This window comes from Cottoperca gobio, chromosome 20, assembly GCF_900634415.1.
Source record: "Cottoperca gobio chromosome 20, fCotGob3.1, whole genome shotgun sequence".
Taxonomy (NCBI): Eukaryota; Metazoa; Chordata; class Actinopteri; order Perciformes; family Bovichtidae; genus Cottoperca; species Cottoperca gobio.
The window spans coordinates 5374051-5398132 of record NC_041374.1 but is presented as its reverse complement, the minus strand read 5'-3'; the positions used below and the strand labels follow the sequence as shown (position 1 = coordinate 5398132).

The 24082-nt window shown below is 39.4% G+C and overlaps 2 protein-coding genes across 2 annotated transcripts; both read right to left on the bottom strand.

Moving 5' to 3' along the window:
• Nucleotides 1-9931: 9931 nt before the first annotated feature.
• On the bottom strand, nt 9932-12454 carry LOC115025496 (C-C chemokine receptor type 9-like). Its single transcript, XM_029457793.1, has 3 exons — nt 12157-12454; nt 11982-12040; nt 9932-11184 (listed from the first exon to the last, which is right to left on the bottom strand). The coding sequence occupies exons 2-3, from the start codon at nt 12033-12035 to the stop codon at nt 10126-10128; spliced, it is 1113 nt and encodes a 370-aa protein (XP_029313653.1). The 5' UTR covers nt 12036-12040; nt 12157-12454; the 3' UTR covers nt 9932-10125.
• A 4317-nt stretch (nt 12455-16771) lies between these two features.
• On the bottom strand, nt 16772-23133 carry lztfl1 (leucine zipper transcription factor-like 1). Its single transcript, XM_029457259.1, has 10 exons — nt 22816-23133; nt 22372-22496; nt 22014-22208; nt 19932-19989; nt 19464-19535; nt 19288-19353; nt 19133-19210; nt 18663-18839; nt 18458-18561; nt 16772-17792 (listed from the first exon to the last, which is right to left on the bottom strand). The coding sequence occupies exons 1-10, from the start codon at nt 22816-22818 to the stop codon at nt 17774-17776; spliced, it is 897 nt and encodes a 298-aa protein (XP_029313119.1). The 5' UTR covers nt 22819-23133; the 3' UTR covers nt 16772-17773.
• Nucleotides 23134-24082: the final 949 nt, after the last annotated feature.

Genomic DNA, 24082 nt, shown 5'->3' with positions numbered 1-24082 from the left:
TGACCAACTGACAGAGCGTGTTTCAGCCATGATCTCGCTGAAATAAAATGTAGTGCTCAGTGTGTCCGCGTATGTTACACGAGTAACAGTAAATCAATACTTGGCAGAATGTTGTGTAGGCATTTGGATTTTTGCCTTTAATTCTTCGCCACTGGACAGATGTCACTGTGAAATGGATACGGCAGAATAAGCATATTATATTCACACAGATGTCACTGCTGGAAATGCACTGGCTGCATGAACAGAGGAATGACAGAGGCTCCTGTATCTGTCACAGCAGAAAGGCAGTATTTTAAGATAAAGGAATATTTCAAGTGTCTTCAGTTGCTATTGAGGTATTTTACTTAATTAAACAAAGCAGCAGCAGAGAATGAAAATACTGTATTGCAAGTAACGGTCTTGCATTCAAAATGTTACTTAAGTGTAGAAGGATTAAGCAGGAAAATGTACTTTAAGTATCAAAAGTAATAGTACTCATTATGCAGAATGCCACTGTGTTATGTGTAAGCAGCATTTTCATGCTCAGAGTTCACGAGTCGTGCCATGTCATTCCGGACGTTGGAACACGGAAGTTACATTTTCGATGGATGGAAAGTTAATATAATGTAATTTTAGTCGTACAATATTTTCCTTTGTAATTTTAGAATATGCAGGAAAACATTGATATTCCCACCTGCCTCATCTTTTTCATCTGTCATTATCCCTTTGCATTTCCTGCATTACATTACCCACTCGCTAAATTGTTAGCCTCGGTGGCTTCTAGACGCTGACGGTAACAATTAACAGTTTGTTAAGTTATATCGTGTACACGACTTACCATGTCGCAACCATAAACTCATTTGAAGGCAGCAATAATCTGGCTCTGAGTTGTATCCTCCCTCTCACTCCTCATGTTTCCCGTCCGTACGAATAAAAACTAAATGTACAGGCATGGCTTGATGCCTCCAAAGGGCCTGATATACTCCTGAGTGGACGTGTACATGGCAGCTGCAGACACCATGGATGCATAATAGTTCTGCTTATACGACTTTCTTGACAGTAGATAGTAGACAGTAGTAGTACAGTAGCAGACAAGGGCACACAACATCGGATGTTTACGTCATGCAGACCCTAGCGGACCCTGGCGGACCCTTGTGTAACCTGCGGACGTGGAAAGGATCATTTTGGCTGAAGGCTGAATGAGATTTTTGTCAGTTAATTGTATTTCAGTCAAAATATTCCCACATACAAACAACACAAACTATTTATAATTGATCTTGATCTAGTGTCCAAAACGAACAGCAACCATAAAACTGAAAATATACTCTGTTGCTTGTTGTCCCGCTCTTTTACTCCCCATGTTTCCTGTCTGTATCTCTGTCTAATAGCGTCCTGATAGGATTACTCAAGTGTTTTGCTTGCTCTTAATTTTAGGACTACAAGGACTACAAGTGTGCCAACCGACAAATGGCTACAGCCACTCGACACTTGGCCTGTTTGCCAGGGACCAGAGATTTGGGACCAAACAAACATACCACAAAGGAGAGCTTCGGTGACCTCTAGCCCACTGTTATCCATCCTTAAGCTGCGTACATAGAGTTCAAAACGACTCTTTCTACCTCTTTCCCTTCTCCGTTTGAAGTTGGTTTTTCTTCCTCCCTTTCCTTTTTCTCACATGTACTGTACCTGTACACACTTGTACATTCAGGAGACTAAACACAGCACTCCCCTCTTCTCCTCCCATCATCCCCCCCCCCGCCCCACCCCTGCCGGAGGTATCGGGTGGCTTGAGTGGGCCCATTAGTGTGAATGAGTGATAAGACTCTCAGCCCCCAATAATCAGAAAAGGATATTTGCAGTTATTTTGAATCCGTCAGAAATAATAAACGCCAAACTATATCCACTTGGGCTATTTAAGCAATTTCCCCGTGATAACATCCCGTGGGGATTTCATGTGGATTCCAAATGACGACATAATAAAACCACGACGCCTGCACCCCCTTATCAGGCTGAATTAAAAGGGAATAATGAAACAGAGAGGGTTTGGTGCCTTGTGTGGTATGAATATGATTATCTAATGGATTCCAATGGAAAGGCATGTTAATTCCACTTTAACGCGAGACCTTTCCCAGACTATCTCCTGCCCCTGGCTCCTCCTAAGACCCCTCCTTCCTCCCCCATTCGACCCGTTTCTCTGCCTCTTTCTCCTTTTCCTTTAAGTTTAAATAATCGCTCTGCTTTTTTCCACAGAAGTCATTATGCCCGCCGTCTATCTCTGTGTATGAACGTGAGCATGGGAGAGTGATAAATCCCCCCCTCGTCTTTCACTCTCTTTTCCGGTCTGATTGGAGTGTGTTGCCCTCTTAACTTTCAGACAAAAGCACTCTGGGCAATTATCAATATTCAGATTTTTTTTTTCTTGCACGGAGATCATTGTTGCTTGAAGAATGTGGGTCACTCATACAAACTCAAATCAAAGTTTCTGAGCGGCAAGTTGAAATCATATTACATGCTCTGATACTGGGCTTAACGAGGCCTTAATATTCGAATACTGCGCCAAAAAAAGTATTACTGAAGAGTCACTTTAAAAATGTGCAGTGTTTATTTATTTGTTAGAGTTATTTCAAGATAATGAATGGAAAAAATAAGCATCAAATTAACTCTGATTATTCAGGACGTTAAATGAACACTGATGAACTTCCAGGGATGCATTATCCACTCAGAAGTGTGTATCTTAAAGTATACAACATGTACACTGAAAGCCGTTGCACCTTTGTTTCAAGGTCAAACAATTACCCATCCAACACCAAATAAAGATTTAAGTCATGTGCAAGCTTTGCTGTCAGGCTCATATCACCGGTGTGTGTATTTCGCAATAGATGTTGACTGATTAAACGCGCCTCTTCTTTTGATCGACCAAAGAAAAGTCCCTGATTGATACAGGCCCCGACTGGGGGGTCATCATTAGGCCCATTAGGACCGATAAGACTCCTTGAGCTGCATAGACAAGTCCATTCTCATCTAGCGAGGCACAGAGCAGTATTGTGCATCAGCGCACACATCCTGAGAGCAGACTGAGCTCCCACAGGACACAGTTAAAAAAAAAAGCATCAATATTTCATCAAATATTTCTCTTTCTGGTCCAGATCAAAGCCTTGACTCCCACAGTCCTACAGGTAGAGATGGCTCTTTTGTTTTTTGCTCCTCAGGTAGAGCAGCAGTCAGACTGCTCGCCTTTAGAAACCTTGCAACACTCAGCCAATCCATCTCACGGCTTACTGCCTCGCTTTTGGAAGAGGGGGTAAAAGGCAGCGTAGAGACCGTGAGGGTGAAAACATGTTCCAGAGATGTCCAGAGATTGAACTTCATGGCCTTGTAGTACTGTATTATTTCCTCTCTTTCTTTCCCAGGTTGGCCCATATTGAGACAAATGGTGAAAGCAAACTGAGGTGTTATTTGTCTTTGAAAGACTGAAAAAGTGTTGCAAACTTTATTCCTCCCTGGATTCTGCATCATCATCATTACTTAATATATTTGCTGCCTCCTGTGATTAGACTCATTTGAAGTTCCTGTCATGCCAGGGGTCGTGCAGCGGGCTAAACATTCTTCCAATAAAAGGTAGAAGACGGTAGATTTTCTTTTAAAGTTTTTATTGCAAATGTGAAACTGTTAAAATAGTAATGGACAACATATTCAATGAAGGTGAGATTCCATGAGGAATGGTATTGGAAGAATTAGTACTGTTACTGTTGTATTAGCAACTCATTAGCTTCAGACAGCTACAGTGGCTACCTTGGTTAGCAGCAAGCTGATCACAAATCAACAATCACAAAACAGCTATAATAAAAGGTGTACATAGAGATAATGCTCCAACAAGGGAAGGCTATTTGGGCAGTAAAGAAAAGACATCTGTATATGCTTGGACACAGATCTGACAAAATGCATGTTTACCGTGTTGAACAAGAAGTGTCAAAATGAACGCCCTACTCTGCACAACCTTTTTGTAAAATGCCATTAAAGTAAATATTTCTGAGGATGTTAAGTTAATATATTGCTAGAGTTTTTCTTCATAATTTGATAATATGTCGAAAACAAATGTTGATATTCACGGCTTCATCTTTTCATTATGCCTACATTTTCTGTATTATGCTACTAGCTCGCTAGCTTGCTAAATTGCTAAATTGTTAGCCTCTGTGGCTTTTAGACGTTGACATGCCATTGTCTAGCAGCACTGTTCTCACGACGACTTAACCACTTGAACAAGCATATAAGCATAAATATTAGTAATATGTATATGCATCAAACTGAAACCAACTGCTGGTGTCAGTATATTAAGAATAATTAGTTATAATCTTTATTAATTCAAAAACAGTTTGGTTTGGGATTGAATCTGAGGGCATGTGTAATTTCCCCCATTAGTAGGACACAATGTTTTATTGTAAAAGGGGTCATGGTGAAATATCTTCATCATCATTTATCAGCTTTAGGAAGCTTGGCATTGGGTTTCAGCCCATTGTTAAGCTGTCTGGCTGCAACTTTAATGTTTTGCTTCACTCTCACTGTTCCAATAGTGTCATTTTCAGTAGCAGCAGGCCGCTGTTTTTAGAGAAAAAGCTCTGAAAGCCCACTGTACAATGCCTGCTGAGCGGCAAACAGACGCAGTTAGCTCCTAGTTAGTGGTGAACAGTGAAGCCTTTAGCAGCTAAAGAGACAAATATTTCACTCAGGAGTTGGTGGAGACCAAAAACAGAGCTAATAGGGTGAATATTGGTGTAGTGTAAAAACACGACTCCAGGGCTTCCCCACCACTAGAGGGGTCACCATCATGAAATTGATCTAAAACATATGTTTAACAATATTCAATGTAGGGTAAATAAAACATATTAATGGAATTAAAAAGGTATATATATATGAAATCATGAAACGGACTTATATGTAGACTATCGAAACATTTACTGATGTTTCCTAAACGTATCGTATGCAGGCTACTGCTCCTGGTAGATGATTGTTATATGTCTGAGACCAGACTACAGAGCAGCTTCTCTCATCTGTACGTAAGACTCCTCAACTAATCCTCCGTACTCCATCATAAAATAAGTTCTTGGTTTCTTTGCATTCTGTGTTGTAGAGTGACAATAAACAAACCAGCAAACAGGGAGCAGACACGTGAGGGGAACATATATACTTGCTGGCCAAAACTTTTTAACAACCTCATTCTAACAAGGGGTGGACCAAACCCAATAACTACAAATAAATATCCACAAATAAATACTAATGACTCATTATTTTTAATAAACAACAAAACTTGCAAAATGAACTGCAATTGTACACAAAGAAAAGCGATCTGTCTCCAAACCCCCCTTTCTGTGGCAGGCGTTTGGTAAAGTCCAGGGCCCAGGTGCTTTAATACTGCTGATTGCATCAGTTACACCTTTTGTAAGATGGAGCCCAGCTTGTCCCAAGACCAGCAACACGGTAACTCCTAAAGAAAGAATATGATATCAATGCACTTTAACAGATTTATTTAAATGAAGTGAAATATAAATATATTATTTGTCTGTGGTATTTATATGGTTATTTCACCAGACATAATTTCAGCACCACAAGATTTCAAATATCTACTGAAGCACAGTAGATGTGTTTCGCATGCCTCACTTGACGTTGGGGCAGTTTTTAATGTTATGAGGTAATAATTATTAGAGTTGGACCATTTCCATTGTTATCAACCGATGATTTATGAAAAACCCTGTAAACGTTGTGATCCTCGTGGGGCCTAATTATTAGGCCACAAAATCCATCTTTGCATCTTTTAACTATTTCTCCGCATGCCTACAATTATCTTTTGATAGTTCTGGTTTTTAGAGTAAACTGTTTACTTTGTGGGTCCCATATTTTCCAATAATTTCCTAGAAAGTAAACTGAAAATGTATAAATTTATAGGAGAGAGAGGAAACATGGTGTCAATAGCAACTCCAATTAAATGCTAGTTTTACCGACCTGCACCGCTGAAGATTCGAAAATGTGAAATTTGTCTGCAATCAACAAAACTGTTTACATGAACAATAACATTTAAAAATGATGAATAATATTTGTATACTTTTTATTTTTGTAATGGAATAAGTATATTAAGCGGTGACATATTGCTAATGTAACTGATTGAGATTTATTCACCTTTTTTAAGATTAAAGTGTTGTTTACAAATTAGGAAGGTATGTGATCCCTCATGTCTCTTGATTGTGTCATTACAAAGACGGAATACCTTCTCTTTGAATCCACCTTGAAGTGTTCGTATGCTTTTACATAGCTTTGTGTTTGTCATATATATATACGTGTGTAAATGAGTTTCCTCCCACTACATCAACCGTGGTTTTCTGCTGTCCCTGAACACATCGCGCCTCTCCTCCTCTCATCATCAGCGTCAATCTGTGGCTGTCACTCGGATTCGGACAGTGACTAACGACACTCCCAGTCAGTCAAACACTTATCACCACACAGGTAACACACAGGCCTGGAAATGACTGACATGAAATGGAAACGTCTCTCATTCTGTGGGCCTGGGAGCTGAAGTGAAATATTAGCTGTGGGATGAGATGGCGGATGATAAGAGGCTCCCTGTTTGGGCTGGAATTGTGGAGGTCCAAGTTCTATTACATTTCTTTTTACGGCGAGGAGTGGTATGAGGATCCTGCTTGCTTGATAGCTTTCTATTTCCTTTCTTCGATGCATCATTTCGCTGTTGTCTTCAAAATACGCTTCACATTTACTAATGAGCCCCACTCTTACTGTCACAATGAGCTATTTGTGACTTGCTATAGTAGTAAATGGTGCTCAGTGGGTCATTGTTGATACATTAAGCCATCGTCCCTAAGGCTTTCTGTGGTCCACAGAACCGCAACATAGGCCAGTTGAAACCAGACTGCAGCCCGTTCAATGTCAATGGGTCACATATGCTTACTTTGTCTCTCCTATTACTCATATACTCCACCATGTCCTGCCTCTTTCCCTCTTTTTCCTCCACACACACACACGCACACACACGCACACACACTATTCCCCCTGTGCTCAAAGATGGATGGGATGTTCCCAAACCACAGGTGCTGTTCTACTTGTGATTCTTTTGCATTCTTCACTAGAGTCCATGCTCGCTTTTTTACCGTTTTCCCCTGTGGTGATTATTATGGTATTTCAGTTGTGGGATAATGAGGAACATGGAATATTAGTAATACAGTATACGATCAATCTGCCTGTCTATTAGTAGCTCTTCGGGAATGAGATTATTTTTGCAAGAACAAGACAAACTTCATGAACTTGAAGCTTGATGTTCCAATGCTGCTCCCCAAGACATGGCCATTCAGAGCGCCACTAGATGGGGTTAGTTTCAATTCCAACTAGTACGTTTGCTGGTAACTCACTGAATCCTAAACCACAGGCTCAGTCTGCTGTGCAAACTGCGCCACCTTGTGGGGGATACTGCCAGTAGCCTATAATAACATGAAAGCTCACAGCGTACAGTATGTTCTAACGTAGTCTGGTTGATGCTTATCCAGACAGTGATATGCAGGGTGTGGGGAAAATAACACCACAATATGAGACAGTGATGCCCAAGCAGTCAAAAGTTAGAAGGACCTGCAGGTACCAGGAGGTAAGATTGTGGAATAGTTTGAATGTATTTAATCACAATTGGGATTACAAATTCAAACAGTAGTGCAATGTAACACAGTATGTTCACTCAATTACAATTTTGAGGTACTTGAATAAAAAATGTTCTCCTTTATACTTCTCCACTACATTTAAGAGGGAAATACTGTACTGTTTGCTCCACTGCATTATTTTAACAGCTGTATTTACTTCTTCGCTTTAAGATTTAAAAAAGAAAAGAAAAACACAGATTAAGCTTCAACACACTGTTAAAACGGTGGTTCCGAATCTTTTGGATATAGTGACCCCTTATTAAAAAACAAAACAAAACAGTGTCTACTTGGAGCACCTGGTCTTATTTTAGATGTCTATATGAGTGGATAGCAGTTCTGTCAAAGAGACCTCTAAACCTTTTGGATTGGCTCATTTAATCTGCTTTCTAAAACCCAAAAAGGTCACGTTGTTCAATATTTCACACTTAAGCAAAGATTAGAGAAAAGTCCAAGCCCTGTATCTGTACCTGTAACCAAAGTAGTTCCATTTAGATCCACCTCAACCAGCAACAACGGTAAAATGATGCCAGCTAAAAACATACAATACACTGGATTAATGGTTGAGTGATCCAGTGTAAATGTAATTGAGACTGAATGCTAAAGAACAGGGAAACAAAGATTCAGGATCACTAGTGTTGTATAGATTCATATCAAAGATTCAATGCAGCCATATCCTTTTCTTTGCAGTAAAATACTATCAAACAATGGAAAAAGACAGAATAGTTTTGGAAGTACTATGAGGCAATCTAATACAATAGTTCTGGAAACATTACTCCTTTAGTGAAGTTTTAATGTTGTGTTTGGTCCAAATGATATCATCCCTCATCCAATACAGAACAAATGTTTAATTACTTTCAACATTAGTTTAGAAACAAGAAGATCAATGTAATTTGGTAATGGGCTATGACTGCAGAGATCTACTCGTCACACAGACTCAGAAAGATATATTCTATATTAAGTTCCCACGCAATAGTAAAATCTAGGTTTGTAGATTGAAGTGGAATACACAAACGTATTCAAAAGATGTGCCGTGCAGTAACGTTGCCGTTCGCATTCTCCAAATTTGAGACATGTGCCAGGGTCCCTAAGGACATCCATCGTGAGGCCTCAGCTCTGCAGTTAAGCAGGAGCACGTTGTTATTGACTTGACTGATGGTTTCCTGTCGTGAGAGAAAGAAGAAGCAGGTAAATGAAAGAATGCGTCTGTGGTCTCACCTGACTTCAGCAGGTTGGCTTCAGTTGTCTGGAGCCAACCTCAGTGACCACAATAACACACCAGCTTTTGTTTTTACAGTCGATGTGCTAACATGAACTTTGTGAAGTTCCTCTTTTTTTTTTTTCTTCCATTTGTCTTTTCCCCTCGTCCTTTTGTGTCAGTAGGCATACATTATCATTTACTAACCCTAATCAGTTGTACTTTTGAGTTTGGGTCCTTGATATAAATATGGAGGTAACACAACAAGCCATAATGACGACCTCAAATCTCAGCATTAACTCTGTATTGCCAGTCAGATTCATGTCAGATTCATACCGGCAGTTTCTGTTTGGAGGTGTCATGAAACTGATTGTTACACAGAGCTAGTCGCCCACAGCTCACCCATCAAAGAGGAATGTAAAGTAGCCGGCCTCCAGCCCAGCATTTAGACTTGCATTAGCCTTTGATGTTCTGTTTTTGGGGGGCACAGGTCGGAGAAGTAATAACTTTTTGCTAGATTACGCATTGAATTCCATGTAGTTTGTGTGGCTTTTACTAAAACTATGCATCCAAGCAGTCCATGTGCCTCTTTTTTTTTAACTAAAATCTTGTGCTTCGAAAGTTGTCGTCAAAATGGAAAGTTTTTCTGTCTGCTTCAGCCGTTGTGAGGAGACTGGGAAACCTCTTTCACACCAGCATAAATGGGCATCCGTTAACCCAGTGTGAAACCGCCGAGTCATAACCAGACAACGTTCATCAGTTAAGAGTGTCTGCACAGACGATGGCACAGACTGTCAACAGGAGGACCTCGAGTCAGATCAAAAACATTGTGGATTGAACTGACCACATTCAAGTGAACGTTACACCAGTGAAAGCACTCGTATGCTTTCTCATGAGTAGCAGATATGAAATGTTGATGTCATCACTCACTGCTGCATTGGTTTATAGTATGTACTTACAACTTCTGCTGCACTTCCTTCCCGCTTGTGTTTTGTGCTGTGAGAATAAAAAAGAATAGACAACTGCAGCATGATTTAGTTTTTCCTCATTTTTAATTAATGTTTTTAATATAGTTGCAACAGCACACAACAAATACATGATGGAATACAAACACTTTAAAAAAAACAGTATTTACACAAATATACAGTTATTACATTTGAACATTTTATCATTGCTCTGTTAGTAACAAGTAATGCATGAGGATCAAAAATAAAAAATAGGTTCAGGTCTCAGGTTTAGGGTTTTAGAAAAAATGAGCATTTATATGGAAAGGGCAGGAGTAGTATCAGTGTCGGACATGACAGAGGGACGTTTGGGCACTCCCTGTATTTTACTGAACCCTCCTTTGCTCAGGCCGCGAGCACACATCTTCACAATCCTCATGAGGTCTTGTCTGAAGCGAACTCCAATGAAGACATACAGGAATGGGTTCAGGCAGGCGTGAAAATACGCAAGGCTCTTGGCGACCTGTCCAGCTACATCAAAACGAGTTACAATTTTACAGCTGGTGATTGTAGTATTAGCTGCCTGCGTGGCCTCCATTATCAGCAGGCCGTTGTGCGGTAGCTGAGAGAAAACAAACACAAACACCACAGCAAAGATGACACGTAGGGCCTTGTGCTTTTCAAAGCTCTTGGCCTGAAGGAGTGTGCGAATGATGACGGAGTAACAAAAGACCATCACAAGTAGAGGAAGGAAGAAACCCATGCAGATCTGCAGGGACAGAACCATGATCTTAGTCCGGTTGTACTCGTTGTTCCAGTAGACCAGAGCACAGAATGACTGCCCGCTTCGGTCCGTCTTCACCTGGGCGAAGATGAACTCGGGGAGGGCCAGGAGAATGGAGACAAACCAGACAACCAGGCAGGCAAGTTTACTGTAGAAGAGCCTCTTTTTCTTCAGGTTCTGGGCCTTGGTGACCTGCACAATAGCAATGTAGCGGTCCACACTAATGCAGGTGAGCAGGAGCATGCTGCTGAAGAAGTTGATTTTATAGACTGCTGACACCATTTTGCAGAGAGGGATACCAACGTTCCAGCCCTTGATGGCATCGACGGCCCAGAAGGGCAGCATGCACAGGAAGAGGAGGTCAGCCACAGCCAGGTTTAGCAGGTACACGTCAGTCATTGTTTTCAGGCGGTGGCGCACAGTGGTGTAGATCCAAACTACCATCAGATTACCTATGGCGCCAAGGATGAAGATGAGCCAGAGAAGAGGTGGTTCATACTGCCCACGAAACTCCCTGACCCAGCTTCTGTCACACATGCCTGTGCTTTCAGTCGGATCTGAACCATAGTCATCTGGGTAATCAGAAGGTTCCTGCAATCAAAGACTAATTATCAGATGTGATATTAAAGAGGACTTTGTGCAACAGATACACTACCTTTTTTTTTTTTTCCTTCTAACTTTTCATTTCCTGTTGAAGCTTTTTTTTTCTTCCTGTCCTTGTAACCCAGCTCACAAACTGTTTACAGTGTTTCACAACATAGTGGGGAAACTGTGATCTAACATCAAACGCAGTCGTTGACGTACAAGCTAACCAGAGCGTGCAAAAAAAAAACTGCTGTCAGATGCAGGTGTTGTGTCTGTGCAGGAGAAACCACACCGATGCACAACTTCCTGCTGGTATCCAAGCCTGGGGAGGGTGAACGATCCTGAGGGGCTCCAGAGAGGGGGGCCCACAGCAGAACTCAGTACCCCCCGAAGCATCAAGTTTAGATTTAGGGCAGAGATAAAAAGCGGCGTGATGCCGAGGCTTAGGGTTACACAAGTGATGGAAAATGTGATGCTGATAGGGCTGTGACTGCGGCATGTGAGTATCATACATTCTACTTTAGTTAAACCTGGAGCATTAAAGCAAAAACATAAAACTAACATCATAAAGAATACCAAATATATTTAATAAAGAGCGGTGACATGGCTTTGTTCACACAGTATTCTTTAAACTCTACAACATAAACAACAATTGAGACGTGCACTAAAAACTAAAGTTATGGTAAGAATAGTCAACACCAACAGTGTCACCTTCTTTGTTCTGCTCTGGCATCAACATTTGCTCTATAACTGTTTTTCACTGGTGTCATGGCTACAGATAATAATCTCAAATGAATACTTACAGTTCCAGCATAATCAGTTATTGCGGTCGTATACATTGTAAATGGCTCTTCCATATTATCTACAAAAAAAACGGAGGATATTAATACAACACATCAAAACGTTAAAGGGAATTAAGCTTAAAGGTAAAATAGTAAATGTCCTGTACATTTACTACCAGCACAACAAATCACTTACCTATTCAGTGAACAGCTGTAGAGAACAAGCTCTGAGTCAAACTTGTGTTTCTTTGTCTGGGTAGTACAACTGGTAACTTTAACGACCATACTCATCGTCACTTGCTTATATGGCTTCCCTTTTAACCACAGGATCACGTGTTGATACATCACTCCATCTCCTCGCTCTGCAGAAGAAGAAAAAACACGACTGTCTGTGATATATAATTCTTTCCCCAATTACAGAGAAATGTGCATCACATTGAAAGGGAACTTGTATGATCTATGAACAGTGTCAGTGACAGTGTGACAGGGAAGTTGTGACTTTTAGACTTAAACCACTAAACCATGTCAATCAAACTAGAACCAAAACAATATACCCACATTTCTCCCACAGCTGATAAAGTTGTATCAAGTCAAAGCCCGTTTTTTAACGCACTTTTGTATACACAGCTGGAGCACTTAACACCACAGATGAGTGAGTCGTGGAAACTCAAAACCATGAGGTGTGATTTAAAGATCAAAACTGGAGCAGGTAGCATGTTGAGATGTTGTCCGCCCCATTGTTTCATAGCAATCCAGCTGTCTAAAGCTCAGGCACTGTGGCCAAGCGACCATTATCTTTTCTTTTAAAGAAGTGTCAAGGTATGTAAGGGAAGTCTTTTTGAGAGGTTTTGATTTTCAGGTAGGTAGTCTTTCAAGTCAGCAGTGATGAATGATGCCCTTAAAAAAAAAAACTATACCCTTTCTAAACTTCATTTAAAGGTACAAGTCCACATTTTAGGAAATAATTTCCTGTCTTGCAGAGTTTCTCATGCTTGTGCGGGAAATATGAATGTGGATCAAGGAGCTAAGCTAACCGGTTGCTGGCTAAATGTTTTGCAGACAAATATACGAGTGTATCAATCTTTTTCAGCGACAAAGTGAATGCGCATATGTCGAACTATGCCTTTTTAACTAGATTTTTAGTTTGTTTCAAGTCGAATCAGAATCTGAATTTGGTAGCACAGGCACTCCACTATATAAAAACCAACAACACGTATATTCCTGTGTAATTTGCTGCCAAATTGGAAGACGTTCATGTGACATATTAGGAAACACAAGCACTTTATGGAGAAGGGGAAATTCAAGTTTCTTTGGTATTGCTAAGGGTAAGGGGAAATTAATAACATGACAAATAGGCTCATAGCTGACCACACTGGTATGACAGGGACTTTCTACTTTGTCATGTTTTGTACCAAACAAAGTTGATAATGAAAAATAAGCAAACTCGCCCTGACACTGGTGAATAAAGTAAGAAACAAGTCTGAGTTTACAAAGCCAACAATGCTTTTGAAATCTTTATTCGTCAAAGGAAGTATTTTAAATGAGCTGTGTGTGTGTGTGTGTGTGTGTGTGTGTGTGTGTGTGTGAGAGTGAGAGTGTGAGACACACTTTTGTCGATCGGTTTTGTCCATTGTGAAGGCTCTCTGAAGGACAGGAGTGGGGTGCCTTCGCCTCACAGTTTCACTTCCTGGCCTGATCTAACTTCTGGCGTATTGTGAACACTGACACCGGCAGAGCGTGTGAGCAATTGGCTCTTGAGATTTCTACCAAATGCGGGTTGCGTTTCTCGGTTTTGATCACCGTACAGCAGAGGGAAACTGCTGTGTCACGATCGTCAGATGAGTGCTTTCCTTCTGGGAACAAGCTGTTGAAGAAAGTGGCAGACTGAGAGGTTTCACTGCACAAATGTATTTAATTGACTTCATTGTTCTGTGAGAATATAAAACAAAGCGTGTGACGTACAGTAGCTAGTCAAACGTTATTCCCTTCTAGAAGACAATGCTTCTTCAGGTCCCGAGTTGAAGATAATAGTGGATGAATACTTTACTATTCTTATTCTGACAGACATTTCATATTGTGTCTTTGCCATGATTCATGTTGTTATTTTTGTGTTCATTCAAATGACTGCATGCTCTATCACAACTTCTCATAACTGTTTTTATAAGGGGAGGAAACTTGTCTGTTTTTTAACACCTACACACCACAAACTAAGGGACAGAGCAAACTAAATCACCTCAGTTTGTTTGACTCAACACTCAGTCACATGTGAATTATACAGACTCCTTTATCTTTCACAAGAGAAGTGTTGGTGGTGAGGTCGCCAAACAAATATATACTGTATATGCCAGAAAGAGGCGCCAAATCTGCATCAGATGAACCTTTATTGTATTATGTCCTATATACTACATTTAATGTCATAACTTTCATTTTAACATTTATCCATGATCATGTCATTAGGAGCTTCCTTTATGCTGTTAATAATAGACGGATTCACATGATATGATGGGGTAGTACACATTCTGGGTCAAAGGGTTTCACAGGTTAAACCTTATTCTGTCAAAGTAGTGCTGCATTCTGTAGAATACATGTTCATCTTGTTATCTCATTTAAAAGGCACGTCAATAAGTTTCACAAATAGTAATGTAGTCAAATTATGCTGCTTCAGTGACTCCACTACTTCTACTTTGAGTCACTGTCGTGAGAAAATCAAGTGGAAGCATCATTTAAGCAAAGGTCATTTAAAAGCCCCGTCACACAGTGGCGTATGCTGGTGGATATGAAAATTAGCATATACAACGTATGTGAACGTATACAGAGCCTATTGGCGTACTTATACAAAACATATCAGAGCCTCAGTGTAAATGCTCATTTTCATATGCGCCAGCATACGCCACTGTGTGACGGGGCCTTTAGGTAACGAAACGAAAATGAAAACGGTGCATTACCACGGTATTTCATATTGTACACTGCACCGTTTTCATTTTTGATTTAAAAGAAACGGCACATTGAACAGAAAGAAATTGGTTTTCTTAACATGATTTGCATACGAGGTGAGAATATGCTGACTCAAACCAGTAAGACCTGCACTCTCAAATGTTCACATCGTGATGCTTACTAATGCTTAAATAAGGCCAATCATAATGATGGGACCTTTTCAGCTGATTGTTATTCATGGCTTATCAGATACAGAAATGAACATGTTAAAGGGAAAACTCTTATTTCCAAGATGTCAAAAACAAAGATGTTTAAAAAAACTCAACAATCCTGAAATCCAAAAACACATCACCACAATAAATAACTCCCACATCCAAATCTGTTGTTATGATGACACAGGAACAGGAACTTGAGAACTAACACATTGGTGTCACTTCTGAGAAGTATTGCTCAATGTGCATCTGATAACTGTTCATCTTGAGGTGTATCACCTTTTTTGTAGGTGGTAAACTGATGTTGAGCGACTGGTAGCTGAGAACCTTTCACAACCTGAAGCGCTGCCTCCATGCTGGCATGTACTCTTTCACAACCCACATGGATATAGCCAAGGTGGTCAACGAACACTGATGCGTTATGCCCTCAGCCAGCACACTTAATGCAGTGTCCACCTTAAATAAGTGTTGCTCCGTACACCGTACAGTCAGTCTCTGTGAAGGACCGAAAGAATAAAGCCATCTGTTGTACCAACATTGTTTTTAACACTACACAGCACTATGGACATCACCTTAAATTCTAAAACTTGTTGTTTATCTCAGGCAAAAGTCTGCTTGGTGATTCTGGGAACAAACAAACAGAAATGTTTTACGAGTGAAACTGAGAAAACCCCTTTGATACCTCGTCTGTGAGAAGGAAGCTACTGTAACTGGGTGCATCACTCCTGCATGTATTAACAGTAGCCCCATATTGTGGGAAAGTACTGTCACCGTCAGCAGAGCGAGAGATTGAATTTGGTACCGAGACACTCGTCACCACTTCCTGTGCACTGATTTATTTTGTATGCAGTGATAGACAACTGTTCAGCATTTGCATCCTATCTCAAATTATCTGCACTTTTTCCATGACAGAAAACAGATGCACGCACACAAATTCAAAATTGAAAATGATCTATATTTTAGTATAGGAATAAAAAAGGAGTAAGAATTGATCTCTTGTGTTTTGACAGCAGAACAAAAAGGTTTTTTAAGAATATTGTTTTTCGTGTTGTATGCCTTCCACGTGTGTTTTCTCATTAGTGCCCTTTGCCCCTAAACTCTAGGAAGTACAAAAGAATACACCATGCATACAACTCGTGCACATGATGCAAAACATCACAAGTTTAAATCAGGAAAGACTGTGGCTTGAAGAGTTTCACTGAAAACAACAGAGTTGGTTCTTACTCGGTCACTATCTCCACTTTGGTTAACACGTTTACAATGAAGCAGCCGAGGAAGCAGATAAAGTTACTAAATGTGTTGGATTCAAAACAAATGCTCACACAGACACATCGTGTAAGTGCAGGCGATTTAAAATAATAATAATAATGTTCCTGATGTTTAATCTGTTCAAACACGGGGGTAGTTTTTTTGTCTGTGCATTATTGTAGTCTGGCGCCCCCTTGTTGAACCTGCCAGTTGGAGACAGTGATGTTTAATCAGTCTTAAATCTATTATAATCAGTCATATGTCATTTTAATTCTTCCACATTCTTATTGTTAATCAGTGTCATAACATCCAAGAAGCATATCCCAGCATGCATTAGTAATATTTTAGTAATTTCACTTCCTAAAGTAAAAAATGATGATGACAAAGACTTTACTCACTAAAAATGATCACACGCTGATGTGTTAACCGCTTTTATTACCCCATACTTTGCACAATACAAACAAATGCACATCTAGTGTAATACAGGGTAAATGTATCATACTCTACAAGAGCATTACTTCATGAACATCATGTATATATTCATTTCTTTTCCTCTTACACTCCATCACCCACAGCAATACGAAAAGTACACGGCTAAAGATTCCAGACAAAAATATTCTATGCCCTTCGTGTAGGGAAGTAGGGAAACCATTCTAGATCGCTATCCACGTCATTCAATATGCAAGAGCAGAACAAATAAATGTGAGAAAAGTTGTCATATTTTCGACTTTTCACAGAATGTCAGATCATTGAAAATATGTGTGTGTGAAATGCTATTTAATTCTTAGATAACAAATTAAAGCAGGGTTGACCTCCAAAAGGTCAGGAAACATTACGTGGAAGCTGTTCACTATTGATAAACAAACGGGGTTTGCTTGGGTCTAATTCAACACAGATTGACTACACAATTAAAGATGATCAGCAAAATATCAATAATCAATTACCCGGTGCAAGAAAGCTAAAAATCACCTATAACCATCTGATAGATAAGACTGCAACGCTTCAGGCAGACAGTGCGGATCTGTCAAATTCAGCAAATGGACAAGGCCTCTTCAAACGGGGACGTGACAGGAATTGCATAGAGCACTGAGGGAAGTCTTCTAGCTACTGGAAGTGAGCTCCAAAAACTGAGACGTAGAAAAAAAGCACGGCCGAAGAAGGCTATCATTTGTCACTACTTCATTAGTGTGAGCAGTTGCGTGTACTGCCGACCTCCCCTCTCACACTCTTTACTAAAGCAAATAACTACTGAAGATGCCGGATTAAGCATGAATAAACAATTCCTTGTGAAAGTGCTTTTTTCTGTCTCTCTTGTCTTCCAGCAGTGGAACTGATGGTTTCTTGACCAAACCACAGCCGCACATTTTGGTCCCGTCTTACCCTCTGGACACATGTTTAACCAGCTGTCGTGGGTAGAACTCATTCACTGGGCTCATATCTGAAACAGACGAGCGATAACAACATTACAAACCTGAAATTAGACAACTATCTAAGCAAGAAGCCAATTTTAGAGGTAAAAAGAAAAACAGAACCAAAGTGATTCAACTTGAAGGACCATACCAGTGTTTTCACGTGTCTTAAAGAATTACTGCCAAATACTTTCTATAACTATATATTGATTAAATATTGATGGATTAGTATGAAATAGGAGTCTTCTTTCTCCATGAAACATTAATTTATGTTGCTTATAGAAAGTCTGTAGTATATGTTCACCGTTATTCTTTTTTTTTTACATCTATATCTGTATTTATATAGAGATATACATTTTTTAAATGTGTGTATATATTTTTTTTAAATGTGTGTGTGTGTGTATGTATGTGTATATATGTATGTGTATATGTATGTGTATATATATATATATATATATATATATATATATATATATATATATATATATTTATATATATATATATATATATATATTTATTTATATATTTTTTTTAATGTGTGTGTGTGTGTGTGTGTGTGTGTATATATGTATGTTTTAAATGTTCGAAGTAAAATATATTAAATTAAATTCGATCGTTTTTTTAGCAGCCATTCCTCTACAAATGGCACATCCTGGACCGATGATTGCATCGTTTCACACTTAGTAAAGCTCACCTCTGCAATCGTTTTCTAATTTCTTTGATCTGCTCATTTTTCTTGGTCAGGATCTCCTTCATGTTGCGGTAGGCCGCAGTTTGCTGGAACTTCCTGTCCAACTCCTGCACACCACACACACACGTACATTAAAATAACATATTTGACTTGACATGTGTTAACTTTACATACTGGTTAGTTGCAGGTAAACCCCGCAGTGACGTACCTTCTCTGCCAAGGACAGCTGCTCCTGCACTCGCAGAAGCTCATGTTTGGCAGAGATCAGGTTCTCCTGCAGACCCTTCTGGGAGACAGAGTTGGCACTAAGAGATCTTTCATAGTCATCCTTCAGAGCTGCCACGGTGTCCTCGAGACTGTTGATCTCCTGGGATTGAGCAGCCAACTTGAAAAGAAACGACACAGAAGTTCAGATGGAATGAATGTCAATCATTGCTACCACTACAGAATCTATACCCTATCCCTATTCACAGTGACAGGCAGAAGCAACACTTTGGTCAGCTGGATACGTACCATTTCAGCTCCAAGTTAGCAGATAAAACCAAACGACAGCAAATGTTCAGATGCAACAAAATAAAATATGAAGAGATGAAAACATAAAAGTAGTAGGATGGAAACTCAAAATGTCACAAAAAAAAAAAGATGAGGCTACTTTGCGAGCCAAACTCCAAACAGTACCTGCTGTTCACCTTGCACCTTCTGAAGGTCTTTGAGGGCTCTCTCTGCCTTGCTTCTCTCATCAAGAGCACTCATGGCCTGAGAGGATGAATCAGAGCAGAGAGTTAATAATGTATATTTAGTGGATGAATTATGAGAAAAGATTATTGTTGTACCTGGGATTCTAAAGTCCGCAGCCTGGCTTTCAGTTTATCATTTTCCTCCTGTAGTCTCGCTATCTCCTGGAGAAATATTTAAGACGGCCGTCAAGAAATGTGTGAAAATATGATCATGAGGGCTCAACTTTGTACAATTCATCCGTGTATGTAACTCATGCGATATGTTTCTTTACCTTGTTAAGGAGTTCAGACACCCCACCTTCATTCAGGGGTGCTAGCTTGGGTTTGCTTGTTTCCTGGTTTATCTGGGAATAATGTACACACTTTACAACTGAAACAATAACAAAACTGTTCTTATTTCTGAGTTCAAAACGTGTTGGCTATTCCTCCAGTAAAAAATAAAATGTATAAAAATGTCAACCTGAGAGAGAGCAGAGTATCGCATTACGATGTTGATTAATTGTATTATTAACCGTGCGTTGTGAAACCACACGTCAGCGATGTGTGACTTTTCAACCGCACGGATACATGTGAAGGGCAGATGGCCTGACATATAAAACGACTAAAAAAGGAACAGGAACGCTCTCGAGCTGCTGAATTCCATGTGGGTGTAAATATCCTTTGAACACATGATTAATGACACCTATATTGATGGTGCTGTGTGACGCTCTACCTGTGATAGAGCTGCACATTATACTCACCTTATCGGTGGTTTTAAAGTCAGTCTTCTCAAACTCAGCCACTTGTTCTAACAGCTCCCTATACGGGTAGAGAAGAACAAAGAATTGGACGGCGAAATAAAGAAAATTCGAGGGGAATACAAAAAGCTTGAAATATTATCAAATCCTATATATACATTTTAAGAATAAATAAATAAAAGCAAATACAAAGTATCAAAAAAAGTGAATGTTTTTGTGAGTAGAGGGAAACTACTGTGAGAATATGTACCATCTCCTCACACAACCTTCTGCTTGGCACTACAATGTTTTTGAACATTAACAATAATCTACTATTTGGCGGTTATGTGTCTTTTGGCAAGGAAAATAAACACCCTTGTTCTTGATGACAGTTTAGCACTTATAATATAAGATGTTTGTGGTGAACAGAGCAGCTCTCTGAAAAGCTTAAATGTGGTTTTTAAAAAGCAGCCGAGCACACGTCGACTGTTACACGGGGCGTGTTCCTTGCTTTAAACACCGTACAAGTCACGTAGGGCTGAGCCCTGAGAAAAAAACATTAGGGCTCATTTATCCACCCACCACGTACACATTACAAACAAAATCACTTTTTGAAAACATGCTCAGTGTTTTGACAGGGTGAAAGGTTACAGAGGTCAGAAGTTACGTGAAGTTCACTTCAATATCCTGAGGACATTCAAGCCTGTGCACATGTACTGTGGAGCATAGTTTTTACAACATGTTAAAGTGAGCTGCAGAAGTGTGAATGTGATGGCCTTTTGCTACGATACTGAAGAAGGTTGTGAACACGGAAAAGCCTTGCTTCCCCAATATCACTTGCAAAAAGAGGAACAAGATAACGTATGTGTTGGGCTTTAGGTTGACATTCAACTGTACGTGGTAAGGCACTGAGTTATTGTTCATCTACCTCTAACAACCTCTATGTTCTAACATCGGACTTTATGTGTGCCAAAAGGTCTTGATACATCCTTTGCCAAAAATGTCAAGAGTGCAAAGTTCAAATGTGATTTATCTTTATTACTGGTGTCACATGTACATGCCTGCGTTGCTCTGTTTAGGCTTGTAATATGAAGAGGCTCTCTTTGCATAGTTGCTTAGTAACGAAAGCAAATATGACAAATGATGCTTGAATAAAAAATGTACGCCAATAAACTTTGTGTGACTCCACCACTTTGAAAGTATGCACTCAAAACATGAGCTGTTAATAATCATTGAGAGTAAAAATAAATAACTTTATTAAAAGAAAATGACAGTAAAACTACTTGTCCAAGTGTGACAATTAAATAGTTGGTTCACCCGAATTACAAAAGACCATTTTTACTTACCCCTATTTGTAATTAGCAATGCAGTTTGAAAAGCTTTGGTAATCAGACTTCTGTAACTTTGTGAAGCTAAAAGAAGCAAATATTTTGTTTGGAAAAATAAAAACTCAAAAGCCCTATTGTATTGGGTTGGTGGCAGAAGTTACCAAATCTGATGTTTTGTAACTTGGGGTAAACTGACATAAAATGTAGTGAGAATGTGGCAGCAGTTGTGGATTTCAGGCTAAATGAACATCACCGCAAAAACCATTGTAATGGAAAAAGAGTTAAATTCACATTGTGTATGCGAACATGTGGCTTGGCAATGACCTTTTTTTGCCTGGCATATACTGTACCTTACAGGATATCTAGATCTAAACAGTACTGAGGAGGAAGTGGAACAAAGTGGAGAAGCTCTTTCTCATGAACATGAAGGTGTATTGTGTGTTTAGAGGCCTCGCTCACTTCTTACCTTGGTGTGGCACTCTGTTTGACCTTTAACCGTCACATCACTTCAAATTATTTCAATTTGAAAAAGCTTTTACAGCTTATTATTGTGGAAGGATTAGAATTTCTTTAGTGCATACAAGATCTATATTTTGTGCACAAAAGTGCGAACAAGTTGTGCACATCTTAAATAATCACAAATATTATCTTACAGGACTTATATTACATAATATCTGAATAAGAACATTTTATACTCCTTTGAGAGCCAACCTGACTTGGTCACCTTTTGTGAAATACTGTGTTTGAGCCAGAATCTGCTTCCTTCCTCACTGCTCACCTGTTCTCCAGCTCTGAGATATCACTCTGCAGTCGAAGGTAAAACTTCTCAGCCTGTGAGAAGAGCTGCCTGAGCAGCAGCACATTGGTGTGGGCTGTGTTGATGAGCTCCATCTCCACTTCACCACGCACCACCGACTGCAGCCCGTCCAGCATCTCCTTGACCTCGTCCACTGTGAAGGTTTCCTCCACCAGCCTTCAGACAGAAACATATGTGCACACATGCATACACATTACAGCTCCAACTCAAAGGAAAAGCACTGAATTGTTGTAATACATATTTTCCTTCTATTGAATATGAGTTTAAGTTGAATTAACATGGACACGATGATACCAGAAACTTGAGAATGACCATTCACCTGCTATCTTTGAGTTCTTCAAAGCATGAGTCAATAGTCTTTAGTCTCAGGACCCTCTTTGAACGTGCAAATCGCATGTAATTGATGACTTCATTCTGATGTTGCTCATTAAACCCAAATTCAGCCTACATGGAAACAAGAGGAGAAAACCAGTAAAGAAATGATCATGAAAGATGGACAGAGAGAAGCTAATAGGAACCACAACTAGCTTATGAGCTAACATAAAGAGGATTTCCCCATGCTAATATGTGACGGCCTATTCACATGAGCTTTCACACACACACAAGTAAGCAACACACAGTGCTATCTTTGGGTATGCTTGCTAACTGTCTAACGTTACTCGTCTTTGAATAAAACAAAGCGAGACTATTAGCAATGCTAACTTCTAAAAAGCAAACAGGTGGCCTGGCTACCCTTAAACAGCAAATGATCGCAGCTACTTACCATGGTGGCTGTGCAGCTAACGTTAACGTTACTAAGTTAGCTAGCTTGTAGACTGAGATGATAAAAAGAAAAATGGGTGTTTCAGCCTCTGATTTAGGCCACGCAGCGAACAGACTAGATGCAAATGATAATGTGTTGCAGTCGAGGGTTCTAGTAAACTATTTTGTACTTATAGTTCAACTCTGTGAGGAGGTTAAACGGGGGTCATATCATAGCTATAAGATTATCTGGCAGATTGGCTAGCCTAGCTATCCAGCTAGTGTTTGCCTTGAGAATGCCTTGGTAACGGAGAATAGCGTCATTGCCTTGGTTACTAGGGGTGCGTTCAACGGCGCTACGTGCAACTTGAAAGTTATTGTTCGAATGACTCTTATAATAAAACATATAATAATTAAACTTCATAATACCCACGTTGAATATTAATAAATATAGACATTCAATTGTTATTACAGACTTTAGTAAATTTTGTAAATTTTGCCTACGTCAAAAAGTACACACCAACATTCAATTTCCTACCATTCACTACTTTGCACTTTGTTTTTGTTAGTTGTTTGTATTATTTATTTTTTAGCAATATCAAATCTAGTATTATTTCCTGTAAAAGTCAATCAACATGTTTTGTAAAAAAATAAAATGTGTTTTTATAAAAGAGGTCATTCTTAAAATATATGCATTTTTATTTTTTGTACAAGCATGATCACCACCAGGTGTGACAATTGTGTCTCTGTCATTTATTCCAATGGACTTTTTCAATTATTTATGTTACAGGTTATAGGTACAAGATTTATAACGATACATTGTCAATGTATGGTATTAAGCACTAGATGGCAGTATTGAGCTAGAAGTGTGACAAGTCCTTAGAAGATTTAGGATTGGTATTAGATCTCTGCTCCTGATGAGCAGTTTAAACTCAGTTTACACTCCAACACATGCCTTTTTTCGCTTTAAATGTATATATTTTTAGCAATTGGCCCTAGTTTGATTTAATAGTTCTGCAGAAAAAAAAAACCAATCTCTTGTTCAAAGCAAGATGACATATTTGACACTGACTGGCCCATATTTGACTGCATCTCACTCATATAACACCACTGCCAGTGTGTTTTTCTTCTGTATCTTCAAAAAAATGTCATTGGTGATCATGTAGCATCTCTCTAAATTCATAATGGTAGATAATGCCGCCAACAACAGTTTCATCAGTTAAACTAATTTGAATCCCCGTGAGCCAAATGAAAACGTCATTGAGATACTTTTATTATGTCACTGAAGC